This window comes from Salpingoeca rosetta (assembly GCF_000188695.1).
Source record: "Salpingoeca rosetta unplaced genomic scaffold supercont1.35, whole genome shotgun sequence".
Taxonomy (NCBI): Eukaryota; class Choanoflagellata; order Craspedida; family Salpingoecidae; genus Salpingoeca; species Salpingoeca rosetta.
The window spans coordinates 631,585-642,733 of record NW_004754899.1 but is presented as its reverse complement, the minus strand read 5'-3'; the positions used below and the strand labels follow the sequence as shown (position 1 = coordinate 642,733).

The 11,149-nt window shown below is 54.5% G+C and overlaps 3 protein-coding genes and 2 non-coding genes across 5 annotated transcripts; 3 read left to right on the top strand and 2 right to left on the bottom strand.

Moving 5' to 3' along the window:
* Window positions 1-217: 217 nt before the first annotated feature.
* PTSG_10250 (uncharacterized protein) lies at window positions 218-669 on the top strand (the record flags this gene model as incomplete). Its single annotated transcript, XM_004988532.1, has 2 exons — window positions 218-286; window positions 325-669. 2 exons carry the CDS (start codon window positions 218-220, stop codon window positions 667-669), a joined length of 414 nt encoding a protein of 137 aa, XP_004988589.1.
* A 102-nt stretch (window positions 670-771) lies between these two features.
* Window positions 772-2,659, bottom strand: PTSG_10249 (uncharacterized protein; the record flags this gene model as incomplete). Its single annotated transcript, XM_004988531.1, has 5 exons — window positions 772-810; window positions 1,035-1,113; window positions 1,611-1,688; window positions 2,090-2,199; window positions 2,624-2,659. 5 exons carry the CDS (start codon window positions 2,657-2,659, stop codon window positions 772-774), a joined length of 342 nt encoding a protein of 113 aa, XP_004988588.1.
* Window positions 2,660-3,513: 854 nt separating this feature from the next.
* Window positions 3,514-3,620, bottom strand: PTSG_20153. Its single transcript has one exon. It is a non-coding gene; the product is annotated as a tRNA-Gly (tRNA).
* A 512-nt stretch (window positions 3,621-4,132) lies between these two features.
* On the top strand, window positions 4,133-8,579 carry PTSG_10248 (TKL protein kinase; the record flags this gene model as incomplete). Its single annotated transcript, XM_004988530.1, has 3 exons — window positions 4,133-4,495; window positions 4,686-8,145; window positions 8,402-8,579. 3 exons carry the CDS (start codon window positions 4,133-4,135, stop codon window positions 8,530-8,532), a joined length of 3,954 nt encoding a protein of 1,317 aa, XP_004988587.1. The 3' UTR covers window positions 8,533-8,579.
* An 871-nt stretch (window positions 8,580-9,450) lies between these two features.
* PTSG_20152 lies at window positions 9,451-9,557 on the top strand. Its single transcript has one exon. It is a non-coding gene; the product is annotated as a tRNA-Gly (tRNA).
* Window positions 9,558-11,149: the final 1,592 nt, after the last annotated feature.

Sequence of the window (11,149 nt, the reverse complement as noted above, 5' to 3'; positions counted from 1 at the left end):
ACATACACACTTGTGGCACGCAAACAAACAAACACAAACACGCACGCATACATACATGTGAGCATGACGGTGCCTGAAGGACACACAAACACGAATGAGAGGTGACGGCAAGCCAACCCAGCCATTCCACTCAACACAATCAATCACACTACTGCCACGCATGCTCACCTCTCGCTGTGTCACCCGTGTGCCTCCATCGTGCTTGAGTAGCAGCAGTATGATGGCCACGACTTCCGCCACCATCGCAACCGCCGCCGCCATCGTCACAGGCACCACCCGCGGACCCGTCCGTCCTTCGCCTCCATGCACCCGGTCATGGCCCAGGCCTTGAGCGGCATGCGCGAGATGTGGTCGCCATGGCACCAGCACCAGCAGGAGGAGGACACGCGCGGTCACAATGACGACACGGCGCTGCTGCTGTTGGAGGACGTGGTGCCAGGACTCATGCAGCCAGCCACGGAACATCCCTTGGACATGATGACGATGATGATGACAACGCAACACCAGCAGCAGCCGTATGTAGAGGCAGTGCACGGCCCGTGGTGCACAGACAGCGTTGATGGTGGATACGAGGCCGATGAGGAAGACGAAGACGTCAGCGACGACAGCGATGATGATGAAGAGGAGGAGGAGCAGCAGCAGCAGCAGGGGACGAAAGAGCAGGAGTGAAGGGATGCGGAGGGGCAGAAGTGCTGGGATCATGGCTGCCATTCCCTGCCTATTGCCTGTTGCCTGCTGGCAGTGGCGTTTGTGTTGTCCCTCCAAATGGGTTCATTTGCGTGCGCGTGGTTGCTGTTGTGGTTGTTGCCTCTGATGAGGTGTGGTTGTGGCTACAAGCGCACCTTGCACCAATGTTAGTGCTGGTTGATAGGTTGATGGGCTGATGGGTTGATGGTTGTGTTCCTCTGTCCACGCTGCTTCGGCTGGTCTGTGGCGCCGTGCATGTGGTATTAGGTGATTGTTCACAGCAGAGTTTTCGTCGCTTTGCTGCTTCTTTCGTCGCTTTGCTGCTTTTGCTGCTTCCGTTGGTGTACATCGTGGTGGCGTGTGCTGGTGGCTAGTGGAACCGTTGGCTTGGGCGTGGTGCTGCCGTCTTCTGCAACTGCTGTGTGCCTGTGAATAATACAAACATGCCAACAACAGGGCCCGTGAGTGGTCATAGAACATGAGCATTCGGAGGGACAGGTGTTGAGATTGGGTACAAGCACGCACCAAAAATTTCTCGCACACAAAACACACTGGGCAAACACACACACGCACACAAGGAAACGACACACACACAAAAGGAACGACACACATGCACACACACAAAAGGAACGACACACATGCACACACGTATGCACGCACGTACACACACGCACACATGCACACATGCACACACCTACCTGCTGCATTGTCGCGATCTTCGGGTGCAACTCCCACAAATCCTACCAGACACTTGGTCCACAGACCCCACGTGCACACACACACACGCACACGTGCACACACGTGCACACGTGGCACAGATCATCACCGCTGTCGCTACTGTAACGCCCTGCGCGTCAGCCGCCACACATGGACGCCAGCACCACCACATGCCGCGTCTGTGGTCCAGCCATTCGCGCCCCTACGCCATGGTAGTGGTCATTGTGGCCATCGTGGTGGTGGACACGGTGGTGGCCGTCGTCGTCACATGATCAACGTCGTCTCTGCGATGAAGAGGAGGGAAGGGGTGGCTGCAAGCACTGAGGGTACTGACTGGCCACCAAGAAAGCGGCACCGGGAAATAAGACACGGCATCCCCAAACAGAAAACGTGCCCGTTTTGAGTGACACATTCAAACCTCGCGGCAAAACTGCAACCACAAAGTGAACGACACCAGGTAGTGAGTGAGTGAGTGAGTGTTGTGTGTGTGTGTGTGTGTGTGTGTGTGTGTGTGTGTGTGTGTGTGTGTGTGTGTGTGTGTGTGTGTGTGTGTGTGTGTGTGTGTGTGTGTGCGGACGTGGAGATGGGACAGTGGGTTGTCTGAGCAGGCTGAGAGGTGTATGTAATACAGCAATACTCACCACACCCACTAACACACGCACACACAACACATTCAATCACTGACTTGGCAGCAGCGCCAACAGCGGCAACGACAACACCAGCGTCACGTTTGCAGCAGCAGCCGAGGTATGCCATGAGTTTCAGTAGGCGGCCCGTCGCACCATCAAGCCGTGGCTGTCGTCACAGCGCGCCGTCCCTTGGGCTGCATGGCAGTGCATCGCAAAGTGAGCAAGCAGCAGAGCGGGAGAGAATGAGATGAGGGTTAATTGCCGCAGCAGCATTGTCGCTGCTGATGGTGGTGTTGGCATTGCTGCTGCCGTCACAGGCTGCACAGTCTCTCTTTGAGTGCAGTCATTTCGCTGTAGCACCTCCATAACACTCACAAGGACACTTGTGCGGCCTCCAGTGCATATACCCTTTGTCAACTCAACCACCCCTCCCCTCACACACACACACACGCTCACACACACACACACACACACACACACACACACACTCACTCACTCACTCACTCACTCACTCACTCACTCACACACACACACTCTCACTCACTCACTCACTCACTCACTCACTCACTCACTCACTCACTCACACACACCGCACTGCCAATGCCAGTTAAACGTCCCCGCCTCATCTTTCTCCGCTTGCATGAGCCAATGGCAACGGGGGACCCGGCGCTGGGCCACACACCTCATGTTTGATGGTGGTTTGTTTCGATCCGTCGCGCGCACCTCCGATGGCTGGTGGTCAGCTCGCCGACACTCCATCCCACACACCTGCGCCCGTCGAGTTGAGAGTTGAGAGTTCAGAGAATGCTGTCCGTGAGAGGTGTGCATGCGTTGGCTGTCGGTGTGGACCAGGGCATGTGTTGGAGACGTGAAGTATAACGGTGTGGTGGGATACATGGAGGAAAAGGGAGAACAAGAACAAGCACGGGGTTGTGTGTCTTTGTCCACATGACAACAACAACCACACACGCACACACACACACACACACGCACACACACGCACACAGCGAATAAATGCGCACACAAGTGGAGCAAGGAAGAACCCCTCTTGCCTGCATGCACGCACGCACGCACTCAACCCAGCCAAGCATCCAAACAGGGCGGCACAAGAACGCACGTGGAGGAAAAAAAAAAAGGGAGGGTGAGTCTGTACTTCTTGCCTGCAAGCAAGCACACCCGAGGCAACTCCTCACAAGCAACTCACTTCTTATGTTCATGTGACGAGACAGCTGTATCGCATGAAGTCTTGAAGTCGCATCACCCGCCAAGGGTTTACTTGTGTCTTGCTGCGTGGTGGTGGTGTGTTGTTGTGATCCTGCCCGCATATGTGCATTGTGATGGCACGCACGCACTTTCTTCCGTTGTGCCGAGTGTTTGAGAGTGAGAGGCCAAAAAAACGCAAACAGCACACTTGGAGCAGTGTGCGTGCACAAGCAGAGAAGAAGCAGCAAAAAAAAACAAAAAAAAAAGAATAGAACAGTGACTCAGCCGGGATTTGAACCCGGGCCTCCCGCGCACTGAAGCGCTCTTGGTTAAGCGCTTGGGAGAAATTGGCAGGCGGAAATTGTACCCCTCAACTACTGAGTCGCGCTCTTGTTGTAAGTTCGGTGGAAAATCTGCATATCAAAAATTGTTCACTCTCTCGCAAGCCAAGTTGGAGGAAGGAAAACATCAAGCCAAGCAACAGCAAAACGCACACAAGAAAACAAGCAGCAGAGCCGCTTCTTCCCTTCTTCCCTTCCTCCCTTGCGTCCCAGCAGCAGTCTCACCAACACACAACACACAAGAACACAGAGACATCCACTGTCCGCAACGTCTGCAAACGTCTCTCTGCAACAGCCAAGAAGTCCTAAACAGCAGAGCAGAGCCGAGGAAGAGGGAACCCAGGAACCCGTCCCTCTCCTGCCTCTTCTGCCTCTCCTGCTTTTTTCTTCTAAAGTCAACAAGCAGAAGCACTGCTAGCACTGCAGCCAACAGACTAACAGACTAACAGAAGAGCTGACAGGCCAACCCACCCAACAGCCACAGCCCAAACACCCACTCTCACTCACTCGCCTCTTCCTCTGCGGTGTGCGTGAAGGAGACGAAGGGCTGTCTACATGGACGCAACGAGCACCTGTGCGTGCACTGCGCACACAGGACGGCGTCGTCACCAACAACGCGCCAATGATTATGAGCTTGTGCATGTGCGTCTGAAGCAGCATGCTGCCCAGCGAACACTGTCGTCGCAGTGGTACTTGCAGTACTTGCCGCCCGCACTCTCTTCTGCTTACCGCCGACCTCACAGCACGCAGCGCACACGTGCATTTCCTGGGAAGCTGGTTACGCTGCTGGTGATGGTGGTGATGGTGATGGCCGCACTTGGTGCGTCCTCCTGCACAGCTTTCGTTGCGCACAGCACGCCAACAACACCACCAACAACGATACACACAACACAGGCGCTGCCCGCGCAAGGCTCGCAGGTGCGAGGAAGTGTCTGTGTGTGTTGTGTTGGGTGACGGTGCGTTTTGGCGTGCGTGTTGTGTGTGTGTGTGTGTGTGTGTGTCGAATGCTTCCCACATTCACCTCATATCTCACGTTCCCATCTTCATGCGTGCACGCACACATATTAAAACACACGCACACGCACAAACACAAAACACATACATGCAGGCTGATGCATCGCTGTCGCTGTGCAGTGAGGTTGATGCGACGCTCGTGCATCTCACCACCACATTGGAGACCTTTGGCGTTCCGTTTACTTGGCCAAGCAACCATGACGTGCGGCACCCACACACCAGGAGCAAGGCGCACACCAATTTCGCATCAGGCGCACCAGGCACTGGGGAGGCGACACGCGCTCGTGCGCATGTGGTGCCGGTTGACCTGTCGTCGATTCAGCGCATGATGAAGGCGTTTGGGTGCTGCAACACTGGGACACGGCATGGCTCACGACGGCCATCAGCTCATGGCGTGAGCGATGTGCAGGAGGCGCAGCAACGCGACGTGCCGCACGTGCAACCCGATGCGCCACGCGGGTCTGGGAACGGCCGCTTCTTGCCTGCTAAACCACTGCAGCACCAGCGTGTGCGGCGCGCTGACCCTGGGGTGCAGCCTGGACGGTGCACACTGGCGAGTGTGATTGAGGGGACGTGCCCTGGCCCCATTGGCAACGTGAGCTTGGTCGTCACAGTAGACGATGCTGCTGTGTTGCAGTCTGTCACAAACGCCAGCGTTGACTTCTTGCACCAAGTTGCAGCCCGTACGCTCACATTGAACGTGCAGGGAAGGGATCTGACTGAGGAACCACTTATGTGGCTTTTATCCGTTGCTCGGTGGCCTTTGTGTCACCGATTGGTTATTACCGGACTTCATGCGAATGCACTTCATCTGAGTTTGCTGAACAACTTCCCGTCTGTTGTTCAGTTTGTGGTGCGTGACAGTGAACGGTTGCGGGCCGTCAATACGCAGGGCCTTCGTCCTGTTTCGCTGCTGAGCAAGCTACAGTTCTCAAACACTTCCCTGAGTGGGTTTAATGATGACGCATTCAAGGGCATGGCTTCTCTGCGAAACTTGTACCTAGCAGGGAACTTAATCGACCGCCTCCCAGCCACTCTGTTCGATCCCCTTACAGCTCTCACTGGTTTGCATCTCGACCGGAATATCATTTCGAGACTCGATGCAAGAGCTTTCGTACGCACAACCGCACTTGAATTTCTGACACTGTCGGAAAACGACTTTCACGTGCTCCCGCCAGGCCTTTTTCACCCCCTCACCAGGCTGCGTGAACTACGGCTTCATCACAACCCTGTCCAGCACTTGGCCACTGATGATTTTGATGGCCTGGTGTCTGTAACCACGTTGGATCTCAGCACCATGCTGCTGTCCAGCTTGCCAGTGAGTGTGTTTGGCAATTGCACGCGCCTGATGCGGTTGCAGCTCAACAACAACTTTCTCACACAGCTCGCTGACACGAGTCTTTCTGGCCTCTCACGGCTAACACGTCTGGACTTGAGCGGAAACCGCCTTCCTTCCATCCCAGCGGACGTTTTTCATGAGCTTACCGCGGTCGAAACGCTTGACATGTCGAGGAATCAGCTGCAGACTCTCCCCTCTGGGATCGTTGACAAGTGTATCAAACTGAGCGTGGTTAAATTCACTTCCAATCTCCTGTCTCGTCTGCCGCGCCTCTTGTTCCATCGCACTCGCGTGCTAACTGAGGTCTTTCTCGAACACAACAGATTGACAACACTGGACGGGCAATTGGATGGACTCTCCCTGCTCAAACGTGTTGCCTTGGACAACAACCTTCTCACTGTGTTTGACATCACGGTGCCGTTCCCAGTGTTGAAGGTTTTGACGCTCAGTCAAAACCCGATGGAAAAGCTTCCTAACTTGACACAACTTCCAATGCTCACGCAGTTGCGGCTTCAGAACCACCGCATCCGCCAAGTCGATCTGACACCGGTCTTTGGGTTGCCTCCCCTCCAGGTGCTCGAACTTGATGCCGCGCCCGAAACCAATTCAAGGGTGTTTATCGACCCCACTGCCTTTAGTACGGATCATCTTGATCATTTGGCAGAACTTCACCTTCACACGCTGAGCCTCATCAATGTCAATGTGCTCGCAACGTTCACGTTTCTCAGCCTGGTGCCAGCTCTGAATTTGCGGGTGCTACATGCTGGCTGGGTCGGCGCAACACAGACACGACTGCCCATGAATGTAATTTGCAAAGTCCTTGCAGATGAGGTACACGAGCTGGCTCTTATGAACACCGACTACACACGAATTGAGCTGTGCCCGAGCAAGACCTTCAGATCCGTGCTGCTCCAAGACAACAAACAACTTGAGTCCATCATCATCCACAACTCTTTGGTCCAGCTGAATGTGTCAGGCTGCACTAGTCTACCAGCTATCGATGTGCCGAGTGTGGACGTGCTAGACATCAGCAGCACGCGTATTCAACCCAGCCCTGCCCTTTGCACGCGGTGGGGTCGTCGTATACTTTTCGCGCGGAACCTCGAGGCAGAACATTTTCGCTCTCTCCGTGCGGCTGTGTCCCTCGGGTTCTGTCTGCAGCAGGTGGACGTTCTCGACCTGTCCGGCAATGACTGGATCCACGAACCAAATAAGATTAACGAGGTCGCTGGTGCTGCCGTGGCCTTGTCACCAGTTGACTTCGCTGGAGGAGTGTCGTCGAGAGAGAATCCGCCCGTGCTGCAGCTCAAAGACACGCCAGTGGAGTGCACACTGGAGTTGTCGAATGAGGAATTGATGCAAGACAATGATGGCGTGCTTTCGAACGAGATAACCTACGCTCTCCGCTGCGGTTGCGCTCAGGGCCACCGCCGTGGGGCCAGCGGCCGATGTGAGCGCATTGACGTGCCCGTTGTCGCCATCGCTGCCGGTTCCGTGATTGGCGGGCTGTTCATCCTCGTCCCTGTCGTGGCGTGGCTCTACCGCCGATATGCGCGGTCGCACAAGAGCGACAAGCTGCACATGAGACTGCTCTCTGAGCGGGACGAGGAGGTGATGGCGCTGAAGAAGGCGTGGGAGATTGAGTATGAGGAGCTGAGGCTGATCAAGCGTGTAGCAGCGGGTGCATTTGGAATTGTGTTCAAAGCAAAGTGGGACACGCTGATGGTGGCAGTGAAAGTTCTGCAGCATGCGCTCATGGCCGTCGACGAGAGCACGGTGTTGGAGTTTGAGAAGGAGGTGGAGTTCTTGAGGAAAGCGCGCCACCCTAACGTGGTGCGGTTCTTCGGGGCGGGCACAGACCCCAACGGCAGCCCGTTCCTGGTGCTGGAATTTGTGGCCATGGGATCACTCAAGGACTTGTTGGAAAAGAACCTGCAAGCAGTGCTTGACGAGGCACAAGCCGCGATGGGCGGAATGGAAGACGACGACGAAGATGATGCCGAAGATGTGGCGGTCGTGACAGCGGATGTCGGCGACGAGCTCACCTTGGTGAGCACGCCCACGGTGCGCCCACGGAACAGCGTAGTTCTGGACGAGGTGATGACAGTATGGGACCTGAAACTGCAGCTGTTGCGCGATGTCGCCAGTGGCATGTCCTTCATTCACAGTCTGGACCAAATCCATCGGTCGGTTCCTGGATACCATTTGGTTTCGCGTGTCGTGTGCTCGCGTGCTTGTGTGTTTGTGTGTGTGTGTGTGTGTGTGTGTGTGTGTGTGTGTGTGTGTGTGTGTGTGTGTGTGTGTGTGTGTGTGTGTGTGTGTGTGTGTGTGTGTGTGTGTGCGCCTATCGAAGCAAGCAAGCACATGCACACGCACGTGAAATGCGTTTTGCTTCGTTCCCCACACCCCATCACTGCAGCATCTTGCCACTCATCCCCCTCACTCGTCCTCTTCTCTATTGTTTCGAACAGACGGCCAGCCGCTTGCTGTTGCCGAGTGGTACAAACAACTGGCGTACACGTGCATGGCAGACAACCCAGCCCACCGTCCAAGCTTTGAAGAGCTCAAAAACAAGCGCCTGGCCGAACAGCAGGTCGTGTGATGGAGTGCTGCCATCGTTGGTTGCTGCTGTTGATGCCCATGTGTGATGGCAATTGCTTTTTTGAATGAGTGAGGGGCTGGGCCACTCGTTGAAGGTGCTGTTAGCCCCACACCACTGCGTTGTTGTTGTTGTTGTTGTTGTTGTTGTTGTTGTTGTTGTTGTTGTTGTTGTTGTTGTTGTTGTTGTTGTTGTTGTTGTTGTTGTTGTTGTTGTTGTTGTTGTTGTTGTTGTTGTTGTTGTTGTTGTTGTTGTTGTTGCGTTGCCCAAGTTCAAAGGGTTTGTTCGATGGGGCAAGTGGGACCGTTCATTTTTTTTTTTTTGTTGTGGCACCATCTTGTGTTTCAGTTTACCTCTCTGTGAGCTTGAATTGCAGTTCTTCAGTTCGTTCCACGGCCGTCACGTGTTGTTACTTGCTGTGGACGTGCGTTCTTCTGTGATTGACTGTTGTGTTGAACACGAAACGAATAAACTGCTGCGAGCATGAGACAAAGTGATCGTGGGATCATGACGTGGCCTGTCAGCTCCGTTCTTCTGTTGGCTGCAGTGCTAGCAGTGCTTCTGCTTGTTGAGTTTAGAAGAAAGCAGGAGAAGCAGAAGAGGCAGGAGAGGGACGGGTTCCTGGATTCCCTCTTCCTCGGCTCTGCTCTGCTGTTTAGGACTTCTTGGCTGTTGCAGAGAGACGTTTGCAGACGTTGCGGACAGTGGATGTCTCTGTGTTCTTGTGTGTTGTGTGTTGGTGAGACTGCTGCTGGGACGTAAGGGAGGAAGGGAAGAAGGGAAGAAGCGGCTCTGCTGCTTGTTTTCTTGTGTGCGTTTTGCTGTTGCTTGGCTTGATGTTTTCCTTCCTCCAACTTGGCTTGCGAGAGAGTGAACAATTTTTGATATGCAGATTTTCCACCGAACTTACAACAAGAGCGCGACTCAGTAGTTGAGGGGTACAATTTCCGCCTGCCAATTTCTCCCAAGCGCTTAACCAAGAGCGCTTCAGTGCGCGGGAGGCCCGGGTTCAAATCCCGGCTGAGTCACTGTTCTATTCTTTTTTTTTTGTTTTTTTTTGCTGCTTCTCTTCTTCTCTGCTTGTGCACGCACACTGCTCCAAGTGTGCTGTTTGCGTTTTTTTGGCCTCTCACTCTCAAACACTCGGCACAACGGAAGAAAGTGTGTGCGTGCCATCACAGTGCACATACGCGGGCAGGATCACCACAACACACCACCACCACGCAGCAAGACACAAGTAAACCCTTGGCGGGTGATGCGACTTCAAGACTTCATGCGATACAGCTGTCTCGTCACATAAACATAAGAAGTGAGTTGCTTGTGAGGAGTTGCCTCGGGTGTGCTTGCTTGCAGGCAAGAGGTACAGACTCACCCTCCCTTTTTTTTTTCCTCCACGTGCGTTCTTGTGCCGCCCTGTTTGGATGCTTGACTGGGTTGAGTGCGTGCGTGCGTGCATGCAGGCAAGAGGGGTTCTTCCTTGCTCCACTTGTGTGCGCATTTATTCGCTGTGTGTGTGTGTGTGTGTGTGTGTGTGTGTGTGTGTGTGTGTGTGTGTGTGTGCGTGTGTGTGTGTGTGTGTGTGTGTGTGTGTGTGTGTGTGTGTGTGTGTGTGGTTGTTGTTGTCATGTGGACAAAGACACACAACCCCATGCTTGTTCTTGCTCCCCCTTTTCCTCCATGTATCTCACCACACCGTTATACTTCACGTCTCCAACACATGCCCTGGTCCACACCGACAGCCAACGCATGCACACCTCTCACGGACAGCATTCTCTGAACTCTCAACTCTCAACTCGACGGGCGCAGGCGTCGGCGAGCTGACCACCAGCCATCGGAGGTGCGCGCGACGGATCGAAACAAACCACCATCAAACATGAGGTGTGTGGCCCAGCGCCGGGTCCCCCGTTGCCATTGGCTCATGCAAGCGGAGAAAGATGAGGCGGGGGCGTTTAACTGGCATTGGCAGTGCGGTGTGTGTGTGTGTGTGTGTGAGAGAGAGAGAGAGAGTGTGTGTGTGTGAGTGAGTGAGTGAGTGAGTGAGTGAGTGAGTGAGTGAGTGAGTGAGTGAGTGAGTGTGTGTGTGTGTGTGTGTGAGTGAGTGAGTGTGTGTGTGTGTGTGTGTGAGGGGAGGGGTGGTTGAGTTGACAAAGGGTATATGCACTGGAGGCCGCACAAGTGTCCTTGTGAGTGTTATGGAGGTGCTACAGCGAAATGACTGCACTCAAAGAGAGACTGTGCAGCGTGTGACGGCAGCAGCAATGCCAACACCACCATCAGCAGCGACGATGCTACTGCGGCAATTAACCCTCATCTCATTCTCTCCCGCTCTGCTGCTTGCTCACTTTGCGATGCACTGCCATGCAGCCCAAGGGACGGCGTGCTGTGACGACAGCCACGGCTTGATGGTGCGACGGCCCGCCCACTGAAACTCATGGCATACCTCGCCTGCTGCTGCAAACGTGACGCTGGTGTTGTCGTTGCCGCTGTTGGCGCTGCTGCCAAGTCAGTGATTGAATGTGTTGTGTGTGCGTGTGTTAGTGGGTGTTAGAGTGTGTGTTGCTGTATTACATGCACCTCTCAGCCTGCTCAGACAACCCACTGTCCCATCTCCACGTCCACA